General features: G+C 41.0%; 1 protein-coding gene across 1 annotated transcript; it reads right to left on the bottom strand.

Moving 5' to 3' along the window:
• Positions 1-9,316: 9,316 nt before the first annotated feature.
• HES4 (hes family bHLH transcription factor 4) lies at positions 9,317-11,407 on the bottom strand. Its single transcript, XM_075191567.1, has 4 exons — positions 11,131-11,407; positions 10,923-11,018; positions 10,587-10,674; positions 9,317-10,167 (listed from the first exon to the last, which is right to left on the bottom strand). The coding sequence occupies exons 1-4, from the start codon at positions 11,236-11,238 to the stop codon at positions 9,614-9,616; spliced, it is 846 nt and encodes a 281-aa protein (XP_075047668.1). The 5' UTR covers positions 11,239-11,407; the 3' UTR covers positions 9,317-9,613.
• Positions 11,408-26,650: the final 15,243 nt, after the last annotated feature.

Here is a 26,650-nt window from a genome sequence, read left to right as displayed (position 1 = left end):
GTAATGTTAAAATAATATATTTGAAACAGGTCACTTATTTTTATATGTTAAGACTTTATTTACCTCACCAACAAGTCAGGCAGCAGAGCAGTCCTGTCTGAAGATAGAACCCCAAGGTATGATGGGAGCTGATCATGTGACACACCCAAATCTTCCATGCCCTCTTCATTCAACTGCTGCTAGTCATTTATAGGAAATATGAAGTCCTAGAAATGGCATCACATCATACTGTATATGAAGTCCTAGGAATGGCATCACATCATACTGTATATGGAGTCCTAGGAATGGCATCACATCATACGGTATATGGAGTCCTAGGAATGGCATCACATCATAGTGTATATGGGACCCTATGAATGGCATCACATCATACTGTATATGGAGTCCTAGGAATGGCATCACATCATACTGTATATGAAGTCCTAGGAATGGCATCACATCATACGGTATATGGAGTCCTAGGAATGGCATCACATCATAGTGTATATGGGACCCTATGAATGGCATCACATCATACTGTATATGGAGTCCTAGGAATGGCATCACATCATACTGTATATGGAGTCCTAGGAATGGCATCACATCATACTGTATATGGAGTCCTAGGAATGGCATCACATCATACTGTATATGGAGTCCTATGAATGACATCACATCATACTGTATATGGGACCCCAGGAATGGCATCACATCATACTGTATATGGAGTCCTAGGAATGGCATCACATCATACTGTATATGGAGTCCTAGGAAAGGCATCACATCATAATGTATATGGAGTCCTAGGAATGGCATCACATCATAGTGTATATGAAGTCCTAGGAATGGTATCACATCATACGGTATATGGGACCCCCGGAATGGCATCACATCATACTGTATATGGAGTCCTAGGAATGGTATCACATCATACTGTATATGGGACCCCAGGAATGGCATCACATCATAGTGTATATGGAGTCCTAGGAATGGCATCACATCATACTGTATATGGAGTCCTAGGAATGGTATCACATCATACTGTATATGGAGTCCTAGGAATGGCATCACATCATACTGTATATGGGACCCCAGGAATGGCATCACATCATACTGTATATGGAGTCCTAGGAATGGTATCACATCATACTGTATATGGGACCCCAGGAATGGCATCACATCATAGTGTATATGGAGTCCTAGGAATGGCATCACATCATACTGTATATGGAGTCCTAGGAATGGTATCACATCATACTGTATATGGAGTCCTAGGAATGGCATCACATCATACTGTATATGGGACCCCAGGAATGGCATCACATCATACTGTATATGGAGTCCTAGGAATGGCATCACATCATACTGTATATGGAGTCCTAGGAATGGTATCACATCATAGTGTATATGGAGTCCTAGGAATGGCATCACATCATACTGTATATGGAGTCCTAGGAATGGTATCACATCATACTGTATATGGAGTCCTAGGAATGGCATCACATCATACTGTATATGGGACCCCAGGAATGGCATCACATCATACTGTATATGGAGTCCTAGGAATGGTATCACATCATACTGTATATGGGACCCCAGGAATGGCATCACATCATAGTGTATATGGAGTCCTAGGAATGGCATCACATCATACTGTATATGGAGTCCTAGGAATGGTATCACATCATACTGTATATGGAGTCCTAGGAATGGCATCACATCATACTGTATATGGGACCCCAGGAATGGCATCACATCATAGTGTATATGGAGTCCTAGGAATGGCATCACATCATACTGTATATGGAGTCCTAGGAATGGTATCACATCATAGTGTATATGGAGTCCTAGGAATGGCATCACATCATACTGTATATGAAGTCCTAGGAAAGGCATCACATCATACTGTATATGGGACCCCAGGAATGGCATCACATCATAGTGTATATGGAGTCCTAGGAATGGCATCACATCATAGTGTATATGGAGTCCTAGGAATGGCATCACATCATAGTGTATATGGAGTCCTAGGAATGGCATCACATCATACTGTATATGGAGTCCAAGGAATGGTATCACATCATACTGTATATGGGACCCCAGGAATGGCATCACATCATAGTGTATATGGAGTCCTAGGAATGGCATCACATCATACTGTATATGGAGTCCTAGGAATGGTATCACATCATACTGTATATGGAGTCCTAGGAATGGCATCACATCATACTGTATATGGGACCCCAGGAATGGCATCACATCATACTGTATATGGAGTCCTAGGAATGGTATCACATCATACTGTATATGGGACCCCAGGAATGGCATCACATCATAGTGTATATGGAGTCCTAGGAATGGCATCACATCATACTGTATATGGAGTCCTAGGAATGGTATCACATCATACTGTATATGGAGTCCTAGGAATGGCATCACATCATACTGTATATGGGACCCCAGGAATGGCATCACATCATACTGTATATGGAGTCCTAGGAATGGCATCACATCATACTGTATATGGAGTCCTAGGAATGGTATCACATCATAGTGTATATGGAGTCCTAGGAATGGCATCACATCATACTGTATATGGAGTCCTAGGAATGGTATCACATCATACTGTATATGGAGTCCTAGGAATGGCATCACATCATACTGTATATGGGACCCCAGGAATGGCATCACATCATACTGTATATGGAGTCCTAGGAATGGTATCACATCATACTGTATATGGGACCCCAGGAATGGCATCACATCATAGTGTATATGGAGTCCTAGGAATGGCATCACATCATACTGTATATGGAGTCCTAGGAATGGTATCACATCATACTGTATATGGAGTCCTAGGAATGGCATCACATCATACTGTATATGGGACCCCAGGAATGGCATCACATCATAGTGTATATGGAGTCCTAGGAATGGCATCACATCATACTGTATATGGAGTCCTAGGAATGGTATCACATCATAGTGTATATGGAGTCCTAGGAATGGCATCACATCATACTGTATATGAAGTCCTAGGAAAGGCATCACATCATACTGTATATGGGACCCCAGGAATGGCATCACATCATAGTGTATATGGAGTCCTAGGAATGGCATCACATCATAGTGTATATGGAGTCCTAGGAATGGCATCACATCATAGTGTATATGGAGTCCTAGGAATGGCATCACATCATACTGTATATGGAGTCCAAGGAATGGCATCACATCATACTGTATATGGGACCCCAGGAATGGCATCACATCATACTGTATATGGAGTCCTAGGAATGGCATCACATCATACTGTATATGGAGTCCTAGGAATGGCATCACATCATAGTGTATATGGGACCCTATGAATGGCATCACATCATACTGTATATGGGACCCCAGGAATGGCATCACATCATACTGTATATGGAGTCCTAGGAATGGCATCACATCATACTGTATATGGAGTCCTAGGAATGGTATCACATCATACTGTATATGGGACCCCAGGAATGGCAACACATCATACTGTATATGGAGTCCTAGGGATTGCATCACATCATACTGTATATGGGACCCCAGGAATGGCATCACATCATACTGTATATGGAGTCCTAGGAATGGCATCACATCATAGTGTATAAGGAGTCCTAGGAATGGCATCACATCATACTGTATATGGAGTCCTAGGAATGGCATCACATCATAGTGTATATGGGACCCTATGAATGGCATCACATCATACTGTATATGGAGTCCTAGGAATGGCATCACATCATACTGTATATGGGACCCCAGGAATGGCATCACATCATACTGTATATGGAGTCCTAGGAATGGCATCACATCATACTGTATATGGGACCCCAGGAATGGCATCACATCATACTGTATATGGAGTCCTAGGAATGGTATCACATCATACTGTATATGGGACCCCAGGAATGGCATCACATCATAGTGTATATGGAGTCCTAGGAATGGCATCACATCATACTGTATATGGAGTCCTAGGAATGGTATCACATCATACTGTATATGGAGTCCTAGGAATGGCATCACATCATACTGTATATGGGACCCCAGGAATGGCATCACATCATAGTGTATATGGAGTCCTAGGAATGGCATCACATCATACTGTATATGGAGTCCTAGGAATGGTATCACATCATAGTGTATATGGAGTCCTAGGAATGGCATCACATCATACTGTATATGAAGTCCTAGGAAAGGCATCACATCATACTGTATATGGGACCCCAGGAATGGCATCACATCATAGTGTATATGGAGTCCTAGGAATGGCATCACATCATAGTGTATATGGAGTCCTAGGAATGGCATCACATCATAGTGTATATGGAGTCCTAGGAATGGCATCACATCATACTGTATATGGAGTCCAAGGAATGGTATCACATCATACTGTATATGGGACCCCAGGAATGGCATCACATCATAGTGTATATGGAGTCCTAGGAATGGCATCACATCATACTGTATATGGAGTCCTAGGAATGGTATCACATCATACTGTATATGGAGTCCTAGGAATGGCATCACATCATACTGTATATGGGACCCCAGGAATGGCATCACATCATACTGTATATGGAGTCCTAGGAATGGTATCACATCATACTGTATATGGGACCCCAGGAATGGCATCACATCATAGTGTATATGGAGTCCTAGGAATGGCATCACATCATACTGTATATGGAGTCCTAGGAATGGTATCACATCATACTGTATATGGAGTCCTAGGAATGGCATCACATCATACTGTATATGGGACCCCAGGAATGGCATCACATCATACTGTATATGGAGTCCTAGGAATGGCATCACATCATACTGTATATGGAGTCCTAGGAATGGTATCACATCATAGTGTATATGGAGTCCTAGGAATGGCATCACATCATACTGTATATGGAGTCCTAGGAATGGTATCACATCATACTGTATATGGAGTCCTAGGAATGGCATCACATCATACTGTATATGGGACCCCAGGAATGGCATCACATCATACTGTATATGGAGTCCTAGGAATGGTATCACATCATACTGTATATGGGACCCCAGGAATGGCATCACATCATAGTGTATATGGAGTCCTAGGAATGGCATCACATCATACTGTATATGGAGTCCTAGGAATGGTATCACATCATACTGTATATGGAGTCCTAGGAATGGCATCACATCATACTGTATATGGGACCCCAGGAATGGCATCACATCATAGTGTATATGGAGTCCTAGGAATGGCATCACATCATACTGTATATGGAGTCCTAGGAATGGTATCACATCATAGTGTATATGGAGTCCTAGGAATGGCATCACATCATACTGTATATGAAGTCCTAGGAAAGGCATCACATCATACTGTATATGGGACCCCAGGAATGGCATCACATCATAGTGTATATGGAGTCCTAGGAATGGCATCACATCATAGTGTATATGGAGTCCTAGGAATGGCATCACATCATAGTGTATATGGAGTCCTAGGAATGGCATCACATCATACTGTATATGGAGTCCAAGGAATGGCATCACATCATACTGTATATGGGACCCCAGGAATGGCATCACATCATACTGTATATGGAGTCCTAGGAATGGCATCACATCATACTGTATATGGAGTCCTAGGAATGGCATCACATCATAGTGTATATGGGACCCTATGAATGGCATCACATCATACTGTATATGGGACCCCAGGAATGGCATCACATCATACTGTATATGGAGTCCTAGGAATGGCATCACATCATACTGTATATGAAGTCCTAGGAAAGGCATCACATCATACTGTATATGGGACCCCAGGAATGGCATCACATCATACTGTATATGGAGTCCTAGGAATGGCATCACATCATACTGTATATGGAGTCCTAGGAATGGTATCACATCATACTGTATATGGGACCCCAGGAATGGCAACACATCATACTGTATATAGAGTCCTAGGGATTGCATCACATCATACTGTATATGGGACCCCAGGAATGGCATCACATCATACTGTATATGGAGTCCTAGGAATGGCATCACATCATAGTGTATAAGGAGTCCTAGGAATGGCATCACATCATACTGTATATGGAGTCCTAGGAATGGCATCACATCATAGTGTATATGGGACCCTATGAATGGCATCACATCATACTGTATATGGAGTCCTAGGAATGGCATCACATCATACTGTATATGGGACCCCAGGAATGGCATCACATCATACTGTATATGGAGTCCTAGGAATGGCATCACATCATACTGTATATGGGACCCCAGGAATGGCATCACATCATACTGTATATGGAGTCCTAGGAATGGTATCACATCATACTGTATATGGGACCCCAGGAATGGCAACACATCATACTGTATATGGAGTCCTAGGGATTGCATCACATCATACTGTATATGGAGTCCTAGGAATGGCATCACATCATAGTGTATATGGAGTCCTAGGAATGGCATCACATCATAGTGTATAAGGAGTCCTAGGAATGGCATCACATCATACTGTATATGGAGTCCTAGGAATGGCATCACATCATAGTGTATATGGGACCCTATGAATGGCATCACATCATACTGTATATGGAGTCCTAGGAATGGCATCACATCATACTGTATATGGGACCCTACTGGAAGACGTGTTTTTAAAATCAAATAATTTAATGACAATAATTTAATTATAACTGTTCCAAAACTAGTCTGAGACCCCTTCCAATACCTATACATTCTGACCTATACAAATAAAATTGCATTCCTGCTCCAGTTACGTGAAAGAGAAACATCAACTTCCAGATTGCAGTTTTAATTAATTATATGTATTTTATTTGAAACTGCAGCCTATATACATGATACAATATTTTTAAGTAATATACAGCAGTGGATATTCTACTTTTCTATTTTAATGTTTCCTTGGACACAAAATGCAGCCTGTTTAGCTTTGGAATATGAGATTGAACAAACAAAAGGGAAACTTACATTCAGAACTCCATCTAATAATTCCATTTGAACGTCAAGCAAAAACAGTAACAAAAATGGTTATTTATCTTTGTTCCCCTAATTGCATATTTGAGTGTTGCTTGGCTCTCTAAAAAATAATTGCTTTAACACCAGTAAAATTCCAAGAAATCCCTGAGCGGTAGGAGGTGTGTGAGTGTGTGTGTATGTGTGTTGTACATAGGCTGTGGTGGAGGAGGTCAGCCATGAATTATGTGAGAGTGTGTGTTTTATTAGCCCAGACACCAGCTGCTGGTACCACAGGAGAATGCCTGATGTCTGGGGAGGTTTTCAGTTACAAGCACGGGATGTATAACGTTTCAAAGACTGACTGTGCTTTCCTTGAGACATATCTCAGAGCACATATACGGGAAAAGCCCAATACAGAAGGAAGAAGGAGTTGTGTTACCAGAGGATCCCAAATATGCAACCCATTAACCTTCAGGGAATTAGAGCTGCATATTCAGGTGTGGATCCCATTACTGAAGGGAGTGTGGCATGTGAATGGTTACGTACAGGATGGAAACAGATCTTGAAGACTTGTGTTTGGAATGATGTATTTTGTACTGTAGGTTCATGGGAGTTAGCCTATCAACCGAGCTGTCAATTATTTGGTTAATATTATCTAGACCTCCAGGCTCCCTCTGGAGGACGAGGTTAGCTAATGATAGACTGCTCCATCCTGACACTGAACAGTGACGTCTATCGATGTACTCAGAGCATAAGCCACTGATTTGCCTTTACAGACACTGTAGCTTTCTCTGTAGCAATTGAAACCCTAGATTATAGTATTGTAAGAAGGGCTCTACATTATTATGCTGTTTCAGGCGATTGTTAAACGAAATATGTAGAATTGTTTGCTTCCTATATAGATATTATTAATATAACTTGAGATATATATATATATATATATATATATATATATATATATATATATATATATATATATATATATAATTAGGGTGCTTTGCACGTGATTTTTAAATAACCTACCAATTAGTTACCACTATTTTGATGAGTATTTATTGCTCTATACAACCGCACAATGATTATATTCGTAGTGGTGTAAAATCTGCATTTTATTAAGAGAGTATTTGCATCTGATTCATGGCACTTACTGTAAACCTGATAATACAGGTGTGAGATGTGACCGGTACGTGTACATTGTGTTATTGTCAGGATATAATAGAGTCTGTGAGATGAAATGGTTTGATTAACACACTGTAAATGATTAGTAGTTGGGGGGGGGGGGGGGGGGTCATGTTTAGAATGAATATTAATCGCTTTATAGATGTTGCCTAAAATATGGCGTGTTCTTTGCTCACATACTTTGATGCCACCCCAGCAAGTGTTTGAGTGCCAATGTGATGATTGGCAGGTTGACATTGCACTGGGCACATAGAGATAATTAGTGTAGATATCTAGGGCGGGACATAGACCCCTAGGAAGACCCCCAGACCCCTGGCAGCACTTCAAGTGCAGCCAATGACTCATAATGTGTGGCACGAAACTGTGTTCTCCTGAACGATCCCCTCCACGGTGACATAAACCCAAATTCTTCTCTTTTATGAGGTCTTTGTGAGGCAGTGCAATTGAATTTACAGCAGTACCGGTCTATCTGCTGACTGTCAATGCAATGGAAGGCGCAGACAGGCACATTAACCCTTAGAAGCCAGTTCCCAGACAATTCAATGGAATCCCAACCTTGCTGGAGAGCCCGCTGCATAATAGATGAGATCTTTTATACCTTTTAATTATCTTCTACCACAAAGGAGCTTCATTCTCTCGTTATTCCCCTGTCCTACTACAGCAAGACAGTGACTTTTACACTTAATGCTTTTGTTCTTTTTTTGGAGGGAATTAGCCTATTCAGCACAATTAATGAATGACTTTCCCTTCAGAGCTGTTAAATAATGGGACTATTGCTTCCAACCAGTATAGTTATGATAGAGGTAACCTACCATGTGAGTGCACTGATAATTACCTTAATATTTGTAGTTATTCCCTTATATATGTAGGCTGACATGTATGCCTGTAGTTATCCTTCAAATCATATTGTAATTTATTGTACATATATAGTTTTAATGTTCTGTAACCCAGTAACGTTCCGATTTGTTTAATTTAAATAAACTTCATGATCAGCCCAACCCATTCTAATGGAAACCAGTGTACTTAGCAGATGTAGATCATTGGCTGTTAAAAGAGGTTCTGAGTCAGCTGCATATTTTAAATTAACTTTCCAAAATGAAAGATGGAATTCATGCCAGGTCCCCAAAACAAATCCCAAGAACACACCAGATTAAAATTTAAAGAGTTTATTTCATTAAACTCCTGTATATTTGGGAAGTTTTTGACACAAAAACACCACAATAACTTTGCCATTACACATCATTTGTACCAGTTGTACAAAACTAGAAAAAAAAAAATCTGAGCAAAAGTTTTATTACAAAAAATGGGTCATTTATACAAGTTTTTTTATAATAAAAAAAAGTGAAGTCCCCATATATGGAAATAAATATATTTTGTTCGGATTGTCTCTAAGGCAAGGTCCCATACAACGGAACCAATATTACAGTCTTTAAGGTGAATGATGAGATCACCAGGGTCTCCACACGGACTCCATGCTGTCCGGACCGCTGCTGCCTCCCAGAGGACTGATTGACTGCGGCATGTGAGGCATCTTGTGACTGAAGGTGGTGGTGAGTCCCGGGGACTGCGCTTGGGGCCCCCCGCTGGATGGCACATTCCCGTTGGCATATAGAGGAATAACAGGTCCAGGGCTGGAGCCATAGGCTGGGTTGGGGATAAGGAAGGCAAACTGTCCATCAGTGGCCGGGACCAACTGGAAGCCACCCTGGAAAACCTTAGGTGAGACGGCCTCGGCTGTGGTCATTTTGCAGGGCATGGGCACCGGAGCAGAGGATACTGGCGCTGAGGGCAGCTGGACGTGCAGGGGCTGGCTAGAAGGAGGCTGCTGGTAGTTCATAGCCACAATCTGGCCCAGGCAGCCGGAGAGATGACCAAGCAGACGGGTTCTGACCTCGGTGTTAACCCCTTCGCATGTAGACAGGAACCGGGTGACTTCATTCATGCATTCATTGAATCCGGCTCTGTATTTGCCAAGCACTGAGGGATCAGCTGTCAGAGCAGCTACCGAGAGAAGAAAATGTTACATTAGCATCATCAATCGTTATACATTAACTATCCCACTATATTCCTGGGAATCAATCACTGCATATCCCAATATATTGCTTCCTGCACACTGCTGAGTCTATAACTATAGTTACACCAATACTGGTAATGATAATACAATGCATGCATTCAAGCAGCATTCATGTAAACCCCACTTATTAATTAAATATCAGACTGATATTTGCCTCAGCTGTGGTGTACATAGGGTATGACAGGTTACTTAGAAGAGTACAGTCAGGGGGAACCAGTGTCTCTTTAGCTGAAGAAGGACAACAAGTTCCAGCATGCCCAAGCCCAATACTTTCTTGGCAGATGAGCTGTGTACTGTAACGGTACTTATCCCACAAACCAATGGCATGTGATAGTCTGATATGTACCTGTCATCTGGACCCGCTGCAAGTTCCGCAGGTGTTTGACTGTCATTTCCAGGATATCAGCCTTTTCCAGCTTGGAGTGTCTGGAGCTCTGCAGGGAGGAAAACAGCGATCATTAGCATTGGAGATTCAGGAGCAGCAGATCCAACGCTTTGTTCCCGAAATATATTGCAGGTACCAGGGCTGAATTAATTAACTGATGAGAAGAGCGTTTTATATATATAATCAGTTAATGAATTCAGCTCAGGTAACTGCAGTAGTTGAGATCGACGCTCGGGACCAGAGCATTCGGGAGCAGAGACAGGATATTGACAATGAAGATGCTGAGACACAACTTACATCTTTTTTCAGTGCATCCAAGATGAGTGTCTTGAGCTGTCCCAGGCTTTCATTAATACGAGCTCTCCTGCGCTTCTCCATGATAGGTTTGGAGGACTGTAAAACAGAGGCAAAGACAGATGAGTACAACGCTACAGTATATGTTGCCAGTACATCCAGAGTTCCTGAATTGAGAGGACCATGCAATAGGCATGTGATGGATATTTACCTTTCTGTGTTCACTGGCACTCTTAGGTTTATCCGGGGTCTGTGCAGAATTGGCCGGTGCCCCTGCAATGGGGGAGGCAGTGGGCTTCTCCATGCTGTCAGCAGGCATGTTACTATGGAGAGGGTACCAGGGAAGGAAAGTGCACGGGTGGGTTTGTTGTATCCGATTATCCGCACAGTAACCAGGGCTGCAGCGTATAATCACTGGGTAAGCAGCAGACCTGGCCGGCTCCCGAGCCTATTGCCTGAGTGCTTATCTCACTTTCTCCCAGGCTGCAGGCTCGGGCTCTATTTATACCCCCGCTCTGCTGCTCCCCATTCGTGTGAAACTCTCTCTGCATTCTTTCCCACACTCGCGGCAGCCAATCAGCGGCAGGGGCTCGCCCACATTGCTTTCTGATTGGATAACCCTCACCCTCCTCCTTGCTCCCTCCTCGGACTTTCACCCCCCTCTCCCTCCCTCCCTCCCTCCCCACACACACGCGGGCTGTCTGTCACGCGCTTGGCTCATACCAGGCGCCGGGGATCGGGCTGGCAATGGAGCAAAGCACAGGGGCTGGGATAACACAGGTCAGGGGCCTGAGCAAAGCATGGAGCCCCAGGCAACCCTGTGCAACATGCCTACACATAGCTGCAGAGGCAGACCAGAGCAAGTCCCCAGCTGTATATTATATATATATATATATATATATATATATATATATATATAGATATATATATCTATATCTATATTTATCTATATATATATCTATCTATCTATATATATCTATATAAGTACCTAAATCAGACACATAGCTGTCAAACCTCAGCTGCTGCACAACCCCTTGGGACAATAGTGCTGCAAGCATTGATTGTCACCAGCTTTTCCAGAACTTGTAAAGTAACCAATATGATCTTGTTAGCATAGCAATTACACTGTATGCCTTTTGTCTAAATTGACAGATTAAAGTAACGATTTTATAAATTCATTTTCACATGGGCTACACTCATGTGTATGGAAGCCCATCCGAATGTTATAGGAAGTTTTACCAACAAATATTACTATTATTATTATTATTAAACACACAAATATGCTGTGTTATGATATAACACTGGCAATCCACAAAAACAGTTACATTTTACAAATGTCAACAAAAAAAAGTCTGCTGCAGGATGCTGGAACTAACTGGAATGCATATTTAAATGTATAGGCAATAAAATAGATGTTTTCAGTGCCAGAGGTCTTGTAAAATTGGCCTGCTCTCTGGCATTGAACTTCTGAATTAATCATAAGACATTAAGTAAACAATGCACTTTTAAGGCAATGCCATCTAGACATTTTGCAAGCGAATTAGGTAAAAAACATGAGTTACAACGGGCGCCCTTTGGATCCTACTGTGTTACGTTTGGCTCAGAGTGGTGTTTTTAAATTTGGGGAGAAATTGAAGTTGAGAACTAACTGGATCCAGCTATTGATGTTAAATCTGATGTTTTACTTCTTATTTACTGTAAACAGACAACCGTTTCTCGGCTTACGCTTCACTACAATGAGAATTTGAAGAAGAAAAAAAGAGACAACAACATTAAAAAAAGTAAATATTTCCAGTTTAAAAAATGCCAATTCCCACGGAGTATATCACTGGTAATTGGATATCTTTGTGTTTATGGCTGTTTAAGTAAAAATAATTTATAACCTCTTGTTTTTATGATGTGTTGCTGTTTCGTCTGGTGTGTTATTATGTTGAGTGAAGCATTCCCAGGTTACTAATCAGAATTAAACCGATCATCCCAAAATGTTTTTTTTCTCTTGCTCAGAAAACTTCTGCGGTGCTTATGGTAAAATAATGTTTTATTTGTCCAAAACCAACAGAAAGCAAAACTTAAGTTTAGTGAGATATGGGTTTAAGTGGACATTCAACTCAGGTCTAAAGCTGCTGCAGAACCTCTGTTGAAGACAGAGCTGTCAGTCTGCATCTCTGCATTCTACTCTATGAAGTAGTGGCCAGCAGACAGTTCTGGCTGCCTATATGCATATTAAATGTAACTTTCCCCCCACATTATAACAAAAACTGCCAGACAGCACCTGGCTCACCCGCAGCAAATGGAAATCCTATCCAAATACTGACAGTTTCTAATATACACAATTTATACCCAATTACACCTTCGCTGGCATTACTAACACATATTCCTATTTACACCAAGGCATTTTTTTTTTATAAAGATCGTTTGATGATAAAGGGTTAACAGTGAGCAGTCCAAGTTTATGAAGCGCTCACACTTTATAGTTTGCAGCTAACTTTTCCCTATCGGTTTATAGTTTTAAAATATGACGTTATTGACAGCTGTTGTGGGACTAAAAGTCCCAGCACATCACAAAACCCTGACATGACGTTGCTCAGCTAACGTCACCTATAGTTCCTCCAGGGTGCTATAGAAAATAAAACATTATAGTTACACTCAGTTTGGTCATTCAGGTGCATGAGAAGCATGTGAACATTATGCATGGGCAAGCCATGCCCACCTGAGCTCCAGATGCTGCAGAACTACCAGTCCCAGATTCCCCATGCCAGCCTGGCAGGGCATCTGTAGATCCATATTAACTGGAGAGCTACAGGTAGCCTTCCACTGACTTAAGAGGCTGAGAGTGGATTGGCAGCTGCACAGCAGTGCACACTACAACCGGGACTCCTCAGTGTGGGCATGTGAAGCGCAGTGTGTCCCAGTCACGGCAGCTGTGTGCACAGGGAGAGCTCAGGGAAACCTATCTCACAGGCAGCCGACAGACACGCGAAGAGCCTCCAGCTGTCAGGCAGGCATCCAATGGCCTGACGCCTGGGTCCGTGCCGCCTGCTTATTGGCTGCAGCCGAGGCGACCTGTCAATCAAAGGCAGCCGGGGTAACGTTCTACAGCTGTGAGCGTGCCTGGGCTGCTGGGCGGCCAGTGCGCGCTCCCCTCCTCCTCCTCCACCACCACCAGCATCAAGCTGCTCCCCCCTCCCCCCTGTCCCTTCCTCCCCCTCACCAGCTCCTCTCACCCCCCAGCCTCCTCCCCTGCTCCTGTCTGTACTCTGTATCACCCGGGAGCACGTGCCAAAGTGCTGCTGGCTTTCTGCACAGTGCACAGGCGGCCGGCTCCCAGCCCAGCCTGGAAAGAAGAAAAAAACCCCAAAGGGAGGGGGGGAGAGAGAAAAATAATAATAAAAAAAAAAAAGCATGGGAAATCTCCTCCTCCAGCTTCTTCTGCACAAATAACCTCACATGGTAAACAGTAACTCCTCTGTCCCATAAATGTAAATAGAGATATGGCTACTTCAGCTATTTTATATACTTTTGTGCCTAGGGGTGTTTTCCTAGCTCACCCATTGCAATTAGGAAACATTGTAAAATATACACAGTAGAGCCACGCGAACTGCACGAAAGCATCATGTAGGGGTTACACTCTGCTTCTCTTGGGTGCAAGGGCAGCATGGTGGCTAAGTGGTTAGCACTTCTGCCTCACAGCACTGGGGTCATGAGTTCAATTCCCGACAATGGCCTTATCTGTGTGGAGTTTGTATGTTCTCCCTGTGTTTGCTTGGGTTTTCTCCGGGTGCTCCGGTTTCCTCCCACACTCCAAAAACATACTAGTAGGTTATCTGCTATAAAAATTGACCCTAGTCTCTCTCAGTGTGTGTGTGTGTGTGTGTGTGTATATGTTAGGGAATTTAGACTATAAGCTCCAATAGGGCAGGGACTGATGTGAATGTGTACAGAGAGTACAGCGCTGCGGAATCAGTGGCGCTATATAAATGGTGATGGTGATGATTTATATACTTGGGGCACTTAGATCGGTTTTATTACCCACCTATGTGTATGGTAATCCTACAGGCATGCTTGGCCCCCAGAATCAGGTATGAGGTCACTTCACAAATAATTTCCTATAAAAGTTTTGTTAAAATGTTTCTGGGTGGTAAACTCTGTATACCCTCCGTGGATACCACTCATGTGCTGAAGCTCTTGCATAGCAGAGCCATCAATCACAGTAGTGACTTCTTTCCAAGAGGTTCCGCAGCAGCTTGGAAAGACTTTTGCTTGAAGATAAGCCTCCCCATTGTTATATTACTTACGGCTTGTTGTTGGCGTCAGCCCTGCTTATAATTTTGTTTTTCATTAGTGTAAATATGACCTGGCAATTGTTATAGATGTCAACTGAAGTTTAACTTTTTCCCTATTAAAAATAAGGTGCAAGTTGTTTCCCTGGCAGCTTTGTCCAAAACAGGTCTTGTTTACAATGTGTAATTATAATAAATAAAATTAAAAAAACACAACACACTGACGCACAGAATTAAATAGAAGAAAACAAATCGTGGCAGTAAGTGTCTGCAAAAGTGTATTACCGGAGTTCAAATATATATGTTTATTAAACAGTGTAAATCTAAACTTAAAAGCACAATGCGATTATCACAAACACTATACTGGAAGAATAACATTATAGATATAAGGGATTGTTTATGTTTTAATATTACGTCATGAAACTTGTCTCAAGCAAAAGCTCAGCAGTAATGTTAGAAAATATTATTTATTGTAGTTTAAGAAATGAAAGAAAATGCTGATTGGTTGCTACTAATTAGAGCAACTTTTTAGCCCAGGTTCCTGTGCTTAAGGTGTTATAAATGTCACACAATTTGAAATCTTGAAAATATATCTTTATATATATTTATAACAGAGGAGTGGAGCACTGTGCAGAAGGGAACCAGGGCAATTCCCATAAAGCAATTAAACAGGGACGTAACACAAATGGCGGGACACCATAGCAAAAGTTTTGTCTTCTGAGCACGACAGCAGAGAGAGAACTGGTGCAGAGGGCAAGCTAGCTTCATTGGATGTTTGTGATGGCTGGGTCCCAAGCCATCGCAACCATTGCCTATAATACCGTCCCTGGTTCCATAGAATACAGTTTCATAAAATAATTAATGATACAGCAGCCAAGAAATACATACACTGAGGACCCTAAAAACCATTTCATTTAGTATATTGTATTAAAATAAGTAACCAAAAGGACTTTCAAAAAATAGATTTAATTTGTTTTTCCATTTTTACAGACCCTCTATTTCTGATGCACCTACAGTAATAGGACAACGCAGAATAGCTTCCTATGTCTGTTTTACTTTATTTAGCCCCCAAAAAGAAGGATGGGTTGGATTTTAAGGCCCAGCTACCTTTAGGTCACATGGCTATCCCAGTTGTTCATTTAACAATGATAATACCCCCAGTCATTCATCGAGGTATTACACAGACCTATTAAGATATCTCCGCAAGTCAGTGGCCTAGTGGTTAGCACTTCTGCCTCACAGCTCTGGGGTCATGAGTTTGATTCCCAACCATGGCCTTATCTGTGTGGAGTTTGTATGTTCTCCCTGTGTTTGCGTGGGTTTACTCCGGGTGCTCCGGTTTCCTCCCACACTCCAAAAACATACTGGTAGGTTAATTGGCTGTTATCAAAAATTGACCCTAGTCTCTCCCTCTCTGTCTGTGTGTCTGTGTGTGAGTGTGTGTCTATATTAGGGAATTTAGACTGTAAGCTCCAATGGGGCAGGGACTGATGTGAGTTCCCTGTACAGCGCTGCAGAATTAGTGGTGCTATATAAATAAATGATGATGATGATGATGATGATGAAGTCACAGGAGTGGGTGAAATATCGTCTCTCTAATTCATAATTGTTTTAGGTGGAAAGGAGGTGGTTATAAATAGATTCCAATGCATTGCGCAAAGCCGGGAAGTGTATTTCACAGAATGGTATTGAACAAGAGGTCATGCACTGACTATGAAGGGGGAAATATGAGGAAGTACTGCGTTGCTGAAAGACTGTTGGATTATATAAAGCAGACGACAGTCAGGGTGGTTTGGGCTAACAGTGAAAATATTCAAAGTGCTTAAAGACTCACAGACTGGTGGGTGACGTCTGAGAGGTTTCACAGAGCCAATCGGTATAGATGATATTTTTCATCCTGCACATTAGCTGCTTATGTAGGTATGAGACAAACTAAATGTATGCACTATTTCCAAGCAGATGGATTAAATATTATAATAAAACAACAACATCTTAAGGTAAAGCGTAAAGAAAAATTGGTTTACTGTATTGGGGTCCAACAGTGTACTGTAACATGAAGCAACATTCCCTGCAATGCAAGACACTTAAGAAAACAATATTGTATATACTGTAGTCATATTTAGCTGTGTCATGGGCTCAGTGTAATATTATCGATTAACAGTGCGATCAGACTTTGATAAAAAGAAGTACGCTGTTGCCCCCTTGAGGTTGTTGTTAGAACACCTACATACTTGGGCATGTCAGGATTGCTATACAGCAGCATGGGTTTCTTAGTTCTATTGTTTGAAACCACAAATCTGTAATATGGAAAACAAAACAAAAATCAAAATGAAATGAAAACAAAATCTTTGTATAAAGGGATAGTGCATGACACTCCCCAAACCCGCCGGTTCTGTGATACAGAACGGTCAATTTAATTTTATAAACCAACTTAAAACATCAGAAAGGGGGTGAGTGAGCTGAAGGACCAATCACAAGCTGCAATATTTTGATTGTGGCCTGTGATTGGTCCTCTCTCTCACTATACCCTGATTTCAGTCTAGGGGCTAGATTTACTAAGCTGCGGGTTTGAAAAAGTGGGGATGTTGCCTATAGCAACCAATCAGATTCTAGCTATCATTTTGTAGAAGGTACTAAATAAATGAAAGTTAGAATCTGATTGGTTGCTATAGGCAACATCCCCACTTTTTCAAACCCGCAGCTTAGTAAATCTAGCCCTGGGTCTGTAAAAGGAGAGTAGGAGCACCAGGATAAAAGGCCATAGGAAGAAACTGTTGGGGCTCCGGCTTGGGGAAGGGGCTGCACTCTCACCTCTTACTAGGTGGTAATGTGGCTTTAAGGGACAAATTAAATAGTACTCTGCATCTAATAATCTTTATAGAGTGTATAATCATTGTCTAATCATGTGTAAATGTGAAACTTAAAATCTAATTAATACAATGTGTATGAAATGCTTTTTTCCTTAACAATTTTAGAGCTACAAAACTTAAAGAACCTTAATCCATTTATACGTAGCATAGTCTCTTGTAAAAATCTCAGTCCAACAGTTGTGCCACATTTTGGTCTCAGCAACAATAGAATACTGTTCTGTCTGCAAGCAAAGTGTTAAGTAATCCATTGTATCAATACTGCCAACAACCAGTAAATTTAATGATATAAAGTAGCAATTATGTAAAATAAATTTGGGATCCATAAAAGACTGATGTACTCATGAAATGACTATTAATTACTAATTAATGCAAATAGTCCTGAACCCCAGGTTTCTTAGTTGATGACACTACTATTCAGTTTTAGCAACATTTTGTTTTAACTTGAAGTCAGTGAAAATGTTAGTTGTTGGTAAATTTGTGTAACACAGTCAATAAACATATTTATTAGATGCAGGAAGCGCAGTATAGTTTTAAAGTACAATCAAAAGATTTTTTTTAGACTTTGTGCTTAAGGTAAATAAAAGCTAAAAAGTTTGCAGCACCATCATATTTAGCATGCAGTTATTTTGCAGTGGCTGTCTGTTATGTTATTCCAGCAAAACGCAAGCATAGCACGGAGTGTAAAAATGTTCCTACAGCATATTAAATTGTGGTCAATTACTCTTATAGTTACACTGCACAAACCACTAGGTGGCGACAAAACCTCTACAATCATGAAATCAATTGGAAAAGCGCTGACTATGATGTGTATCTTGCAATCCTCATTAAATATATTTAAGTATAATTCACCTGAAATAAGTGATTATTTTTACAATAGCCTCATTTCCTAAGAACGTGCTTTGCTAATTTTTGTTCTCAGTCTCATGTTTATGAAGGAAAAATACTAAATGGGGAAAAAATAAATTAAACAGCACGTCTTAGTTCATTTATGTACAATTAAGGATTTGCACATTATTTAACAGCTTATTGCACCCCAAAACGAAAGTTCTTTTTTTTTAAAGGTTTCTTTCCTGGGGTTTAACGTTCCAAGGGGACTATTTATTATTCCATATTTTTATTAAATTTCAGTGAAAACTTTCACTTTCGAGGAACAGATGTTAATATAAGTATGGTCCCAATATATCAACAGAGAATTGCAGCAGATATCGTAGCTATGTGCTGCTTTGCATTTTTTATCGAAATCCATAGCAGTCCCCATAAATGTCTATTTACCGCTATGTAATAAGTAATGAAAATGCATTTACACATATGGTAATGTACAATAGCTCAGGCTGGCGTACATTACTGTATGTGTATATTTTCAGGTCTGCTCTATGGGGAGAGCATTGCGTAGAGGGATCTTCAGATCCCTCACCACATCTTACTGCTCTCCCCTCCGGTCACTATCGCAGAGCTGGTCAATTTGCAATAGTGACCATAGAAAAGATAGGAGAGGGGTCCTCGCAGGAACAGCAGTCTTTCGTGACTGCAGTTCCTGTTGACGGTTTTTTAATAAACGCACACGATTTTTCAATCCTTATCTGTGCGATAAGTATTGAAAGGGATCATGTTAAAAATGCGGTCATTCTTAAATATGCCCCGAAATATCTAAATGGACCACTGATGTCTTTGTACACGCACTGCTTCATCTCCCGCAAGGGGGTCCAGCAGGCAATGCTTGTCCCTCGCTCCTACCCGCACTATTAGGCTACCACATTGCAGCTTAAGGGGAACATCAAAAAGTCAACAAGTATGCATGTAGTACTAGTAGCATATGCTATAGTATAAATATATATATATTTTTATATATATATATATATATATATATATATATATATATATATATATACTTGCAGTTACCTGGAGGCACTGAAGATCTTGTTTTTAGGAGTACAGCAAACAACATGGTTAATGCTATGAGGTTATAATGAACACATAGAAGAGCATGGGGGAGGGCCAGCATATTCTAATTACAAAATACTCTCCAGGGCAAGAAAGTGTGGAGCTTTTTTTTCTTTCGTCTGTGCTGGACCAAAGGGATTTTGTGAAGATTGCTGCTTGAAGACCAATGAGCTCAGAGTCCCTTTTTAGAGCAGGACACAAAGTTTGGGGGAAAAAAACTTTTAAGTTGGCAGATAACCATTTCCCTTACATGTTACAAAGTCAGAAAATGATGGTTACATATCTTTTCTTCTTCTAAGGCTGAACAACATTACATTGCCTTTAAACAGTCCATTTTCCAAGGATAATAAAAATAAAAAATTCAAAGTCTCCGGACATGCCAGCAGACTTTTTTAATAAATGCTGCTACTAGTCGAAGTATATTGTTTACCAGCATAAATAGCTGAATACATTTATATGCACAGTATACAGATATGCAGGTTGTAAATACCAACACGAATTACATTTGCTTTTTTGACAATTAATTCAACATGCAGGTCAAAGTAACATTGTCTTTAGGAGCAATGGCAAAACAAGTGTTAACAGTCACAGAGGTCTTAAATGGTAACGTTAAACCCTGTACCTTGTGACACTGCTAAGCTGTGACACCTGTGGAATCTGGAAACCATTGTGTTGCTGCCGATATAAAACAAGAAGGTCTCTTATGTTTTAAAAATGTTCTCTAGTGACATTCTTATGGAGGATTAACCTTTATAGAGGATTTCCATCAGGCCATTGCATATAAACTTGTTATTACTCATGCTTGAGTGGCTGCTTGTCAGACACCAAGCAATGCATGCAAACAGTGATTGTCCTGTTAGGTCACCAAGGATCACCAGCAGATGCATGGTCTAACATAAAACAGCATTAAATGGCACAATTGATTAAAAGCCATAGCTACTATGCACCTCATTTAGAGGTAAGGGTAAAACAAAAAAAAAAAAGAGCAATTTTGCACCTTGGCAAAATTATATTGCACTACTAGGAGGGGGATTTAAAATTTGGGGACAAATTTAGAGTTGGGGATGTGAGTCCTAGTTCATCTCTATATTGCAGTGTGAAAATCAAGCTGTCCAGTATTTTTGTGCTACAAGCAAATGCTGCCAGCATTTTTGCACCCCTTGTAATGCAACAAAGCTGCACCAACATACATCTCTTCTCTTGTCACAAAATATCTCCCAACTCGGCAACTCCATTCTGCACAAGATCTGCGTCTCTGATCCACACTCATTACATACTCCCATTCCCGATTACAGGACTTTTTCCGGACTGCACCCACTCTATGGAATTCTCTCCCTCGCACAATAAGACTCTCCTCTAGTCTACAAGCTTTCAAGCGTTCTCTAAAAACCCACCTCTTCAGACAAGCTTATAATATTCCTCAACCACCCTCTTAACCTCACTACATTACCCTATTACCACCTGTTATACAGCTACCACTTGACCAACATTGTTGTGTGACAGGATCATTTAGCTTATGAGTCACTTTTACCTTTGCAGTCTGGCTGGGCCTACTGTAAATGTAGACTTAACCTCATGTGTCAAACTCCCATTGTCCAATAGATTGTAAGCTTGCGAGCAGGGCCTTCTCACCTCTTTGTCTGTTTTACCCAGTTTGTTTATTAGTTTACTATGTTTGTCCCCAATTGTAAAGCGCTACGGAATATGTTGGCGCTATATAAATAAATGATGATGATGGTTTGTCCCGGAGCGAATGGAAACTGAGAAGAGCATATTGTAGTCAACTTCAAAACAATACAAAAAAAAAAAGGATTAATCAATACAAAGAGTACAGCGGCCTGTAACCAAGCAGATCCAATAAGGACTGAATGCCCAGGGTGGTGTCCAATCTTGGCTCACACATGATTGATAAAATTGGACAGATCACACAATGGATCTTTTAGCTCAGTAAGTCAATGCCCTATAGTGATCATTAGCCGTGGCAATCCACCAACAAAATTTTTAGTAAATCCAAGTTGACATCTGATTATATCTCTTTGTTTTGAGCCCACAAAGCCCTAGTACAAGGTATCTGTAAGTACATCATCCACAACAAGGCAAATATGTTGAAGTCTGTGAGATTGAGAAGGGGATTTGTGTAAATAAAGTCATTATAATCTACTTTATTTTGAGGTACTGTGTGTGTATTACATAGAGACAGGCTCTGTACATGCAGTTTACGAGCAGTGTTTGTGAAGCATTACTTTTTGTCCCATTCCTATCAATAACATTGCTGTACAACACAGTTTAAACAAAACAATCTAAAACTGTCTTTATAATATTGTGACATATTTTTCTTATTTAGGAGGGGTGATGTTTCAGTAAACTTTAAGTTTTTGACAACTCGCTGAGAAATCTGGTTTGTTTAAACATCTGGGGATAAATGTATCAAGCTGAGAGTTTTCCAGCGGGTTTGAAAAACCAATCAGATTATAGCTGTCATTCATTTAGTACATTCTATAAAATGATAGCTAGAATCTGATTGGTTGCTATAGACAACATCTCCACTTTTCTAACCCACCGGACAACTCTCTGCTTGATACATTTACCCCCTGGATTGTTCCTTATTGCTGCCCATTTGGTGATTTCTACACATGTAGATAAGGATTGGCAGCCCCCTGTACAGGGCCCCATAGAATACTGATGTTCAGGTTTGGAAAGAAGCAGAGATTGGACAGTAAAGCTGAATAGATGATACATAGAGGGCGAGGTTCTCTGAAGACAGAAGTTGGGATAGATTATTGACAGATGAGAAGAAGGAGATGGCTGAGGGGACCCGGCAGTAGGGGTAACCTAGAGGAGTTTTGAAGGTGTGCCAGCAAAGAAAAATACAATAAGAGGCATATGGCAGAACAGTGAAATAACTGCAGCAATCTACACCGAGTTCCCCTACTCTCTTGCTGGATTTGTTTTGTATTTCAGATCAACTTAAATCTCCCTTTTTTCTATATATTTCTACTGTGCTGTAAACGAATCCCGGAATACTGGTCTTAAGAAGAGACGATATTGGCTGCTAGAAACATTGCTTGTCAGTGCATTTAAGTCAACACACTACATTTTTTGTAAGGTGAAAGGTCACGGCGGATCCCACTCAGAAATTGACTGTGGTAACGATGGGACTTGGTACGTAAAATAGGTCAGGATTTTTTCCGATCATCGCGTCTCTCCTCTTATAGGAGATACTGGATAATGAACAACCCCAGACCCTCAGCACAAATTCACAAGTGACTACCTGGGATACAATAGTGGCTGGCTAACACTTTTTACAAGGATATTAGAAATTATATTACATTTGCTATCAAGAAAATACACAGCATTCAGAAAAATATTTCGGAAGAGAAACTCCTAAACCTGCATTCAGGAAGTGTCAGGAGACGGACATAGCAGTGACCGGTCACAGTGTAGGATGAAGCACATCCTCTAAAGACCATCAAGGACGATTTTAGCACAATGAAATCATGAAGACATAGTTCTCAGTAAACATTGATAGTATCATTATCACCAATTATTTATATAGCGCCACTAATTCAGCAGCGCTGTACAGAGAACTCACTCACATCAGTCCCTGCCCCATTGGGGCTTACAGTCTAAATTTCCTAACACACACAGACAGAGACAGAGAGTAGGGTCAATTTTAAAGCAGCCAATTAACCTACTAGTATGTTTTTGGAGTGTGGGAGGAAACCGGAGCACACAGAAGAAACCCACGCAAACATGGGGAGTGCATACAAACTCCACACAGATAAGGCCATGTTTGGAAATTGAACTCATGACCCCAGTGCTGTGAGGCAGAAGTGCTAACCACTAAGCCAGTGTGCTGCCCATGTACTCTGAACTTTTTCTGATTGCCCAAACTATCTATAACACTGTGTTATATATCTTGAGAGCAAATATGATTTATGATAATAGGGATATTGTTCTATCATTATCATTTTATGTAAAAAAAAGGTAAAGGTATTATTAATAAAAAAAAAAAAATTGTAGCATGCAATGCTGCAAACATTAATTTATTTATTGATCTTGGTGAGATTGGAATGGGATTGGTCATTTGCAAAGTAAACAGACGTGTTTTGACATCCAATAAAACATCTTCCAGCCAAACAATCGTGTCCTGCAGAGGTAGGCAAGCTGCGGCTCCCCAAATGTTATTGGCACCCCCACAATGCCCTACCTGAGGCCAATGAATATATGTAGCCACATAGCTACTTCCTATGCACACCTTCGTCACCCCCATTCTGCAATACTTAGTGGCATATTCAATTAGGTCTATAGATCGTGGATGTGCTCTCCCACTGACAACACGTTACCGTAAGACTGCGGATTTCTGCGCGCACCCCCTAGGGCTGCGAAGGGAAATCCGCGGTATTGCAGTACCATTTTGTCACTTTACACTACTGACCCCCGTGAACTGGTTTTGGTTTTGGATCTGGATTAGCTTTGTGTTTTGGTTTTGGCAAAACCGCCCTTGTGTGTTTTGGTTTTGGTTTTGGATTTTTTTAAGGAAAAATCCTAAAATATGCTAAAATCACATATTTTTGCTCTTTTTTTTTTTGTTCCTACATTATTATTAACCTCAATAACACTAATTTCAAGTCATTTGCAGTCAATTTAGACCACCAAACAGGTCACAATATTATTTTTATACACTTTCAAACAAATACTGCAGCGACCTGGCTGGATGGTAAGCGACAGAGCAATGACTCAAACACGGCAGTTCCTAGCACATCTAGGACACATTGGCACACAGCAGTGGCAGAAAAGAAAAATGGTGCAAGATGGAATAGTCCTTGGAATGGAATTGTCCTTGGTCCTCCCACCCCCTGCTATGTTGGATCTTAAAAAGGAAATCAAAACTCCCGAGATCCGACGACGTAACCATGACGTTTTGCCTCGTTTTCGATTCCAGGGGCGCGTGAGAGCCGGCTCGGTACTCGGATCCCCTAAGTTCTCGAGGAACCGAGCCTGAGCATCTTTTCTTTACACTCGCAGCTGCGTGTGATAGCGATCGCCGGACCTAATTGAATATGCCCCAATATATTTATTGGTAAAACTGATCTAAACTAGATTGCAAGCCTCAGACACTTTTCTGGATGCAGTACATTGGTTTTGGGTACATGATATCTAAATGAATGCTATCCAATTTTATTTTTAGGTGCACTATCTATTTTATCTGACCCATAAGATGATGAGCTGGTACATTTAATGATAATATTTTATCAAGGTGAATATATTTTGGCACTTTCGCTCAAAGGTGACAAAACCAATGTTAAAAACATACATAATGCAGTCATTAATGATTTAGGTCTGTCAGACTTCCTAAAATTGTTCAACTTAATATAGTCAGATAAAGTTGCTCTGTGAAGAAGTTGCCGAAGTCCTTAAGCAGCTGAATTCTCCCAGCTCTCCAGGCAGGGAAGTCCTGACAGCTGTCTTTGATAAGACATTGGCAGACAGTTAGTCCCTGACCCTGTCCGGTTACTCAACAAAGTTCACTGTAATTGTGATTACCTTAGACCTGACATAATGACAGCAAACATTGGACTTCTATGACCTAAGGAGATATATCTCTCAGAGTCAATGATTAGGGTGACATGCAATTATTATTTCATTAATTTACAGGAGTATTTTGTAAAAAGTTTCTACCCCATAACTTGTCTGTAATACATTTGCAGTTTTTACGGCTCACATTTTCAGCATACTGACTGTGCCTAAAAGGGTTCCCATTCACTAATACCACTTTCACACTGTCGCTATTGCAATATCCTGGTTTTATGAACCGGGATATTGGCAGGTGACAGTGCAGGACACCCCAGCAATTACCCAGGTAGATCGTGTTCACACTGAGCACGGCTCTGCCCAGGGCTCCCTGGCAACATCACAAGAGGAGCTTTGATTGGCTCCTCTTGTGATGTTTTGTTTTTTTTTTCAACTTTCCATAGACTTCGATGAGACCTGGGTTTTTCAACAGGTCTCTCACCGTTCACACTGGAGGCTACCCGGGTCGGACACGGGAATAACCCTCCAAAAGACCCAGGTCTAAGTATCGGGAATTAGACCTGGACCCGTTCACACTGAGCTTTGACCCAGGTCGTCTGGGCTTGCCCCGGAATTTTGAGGTAGTCTGAACAGGGTATAAATAGATAAACACATGGATGCTTGAATTTAGAAGTGATATTATTGTACACAGTTCCAGATGGCTACACATGATGATAATGCTGTTTGTGAGTCTAAAGGGAGGTTTCTTACCGCCTAGGTCGACGTAGGCAACATGTGGATATTCTCCTGCTGGTTAACAGAGGCTTGCAAAGCATGCTGGGACTTCCTGTTCCCCAAGTACTGTGATGCCATAGATTGCCTAAGGCTGTCCTACAATATAATCCAGGTTAATAACGCTAATCCAAGGACAAGTACGGACATAAATCGCACCACTAATGTGAGTTTATGACGACCCCTAGAAAACATCTGCTCTCCAGGTGCAGCTGAACACTAATTAATTGATCCTACATTTTATTTAATAATTTATTTTATGGTAGGGGGACAATAATAAGTGATTATGTACAGTATGGTCCATTCCTCATGTCAGTACCATGGACAGTCGCCA

Source organism: Mixophyes fleayi, chromosome 11, assembly GCF_038048845.1.
Source record: "Mixophyes fleayi isolate aMixFle1 chromosome 11, aMixFle1.hap1, whole genome shotgun sequence".
Taxonomy (NCBI): Eukaryota; Metazoa; Chordata; class Amphibia; order Anura; family Limnodynastidae; genus Mixophyes; species Mixophyes fleayi.
Note: the sequence above shows the minus strand (reverse complement) of the source record. Positions and strands in the feature narration are given on the sequence as shown.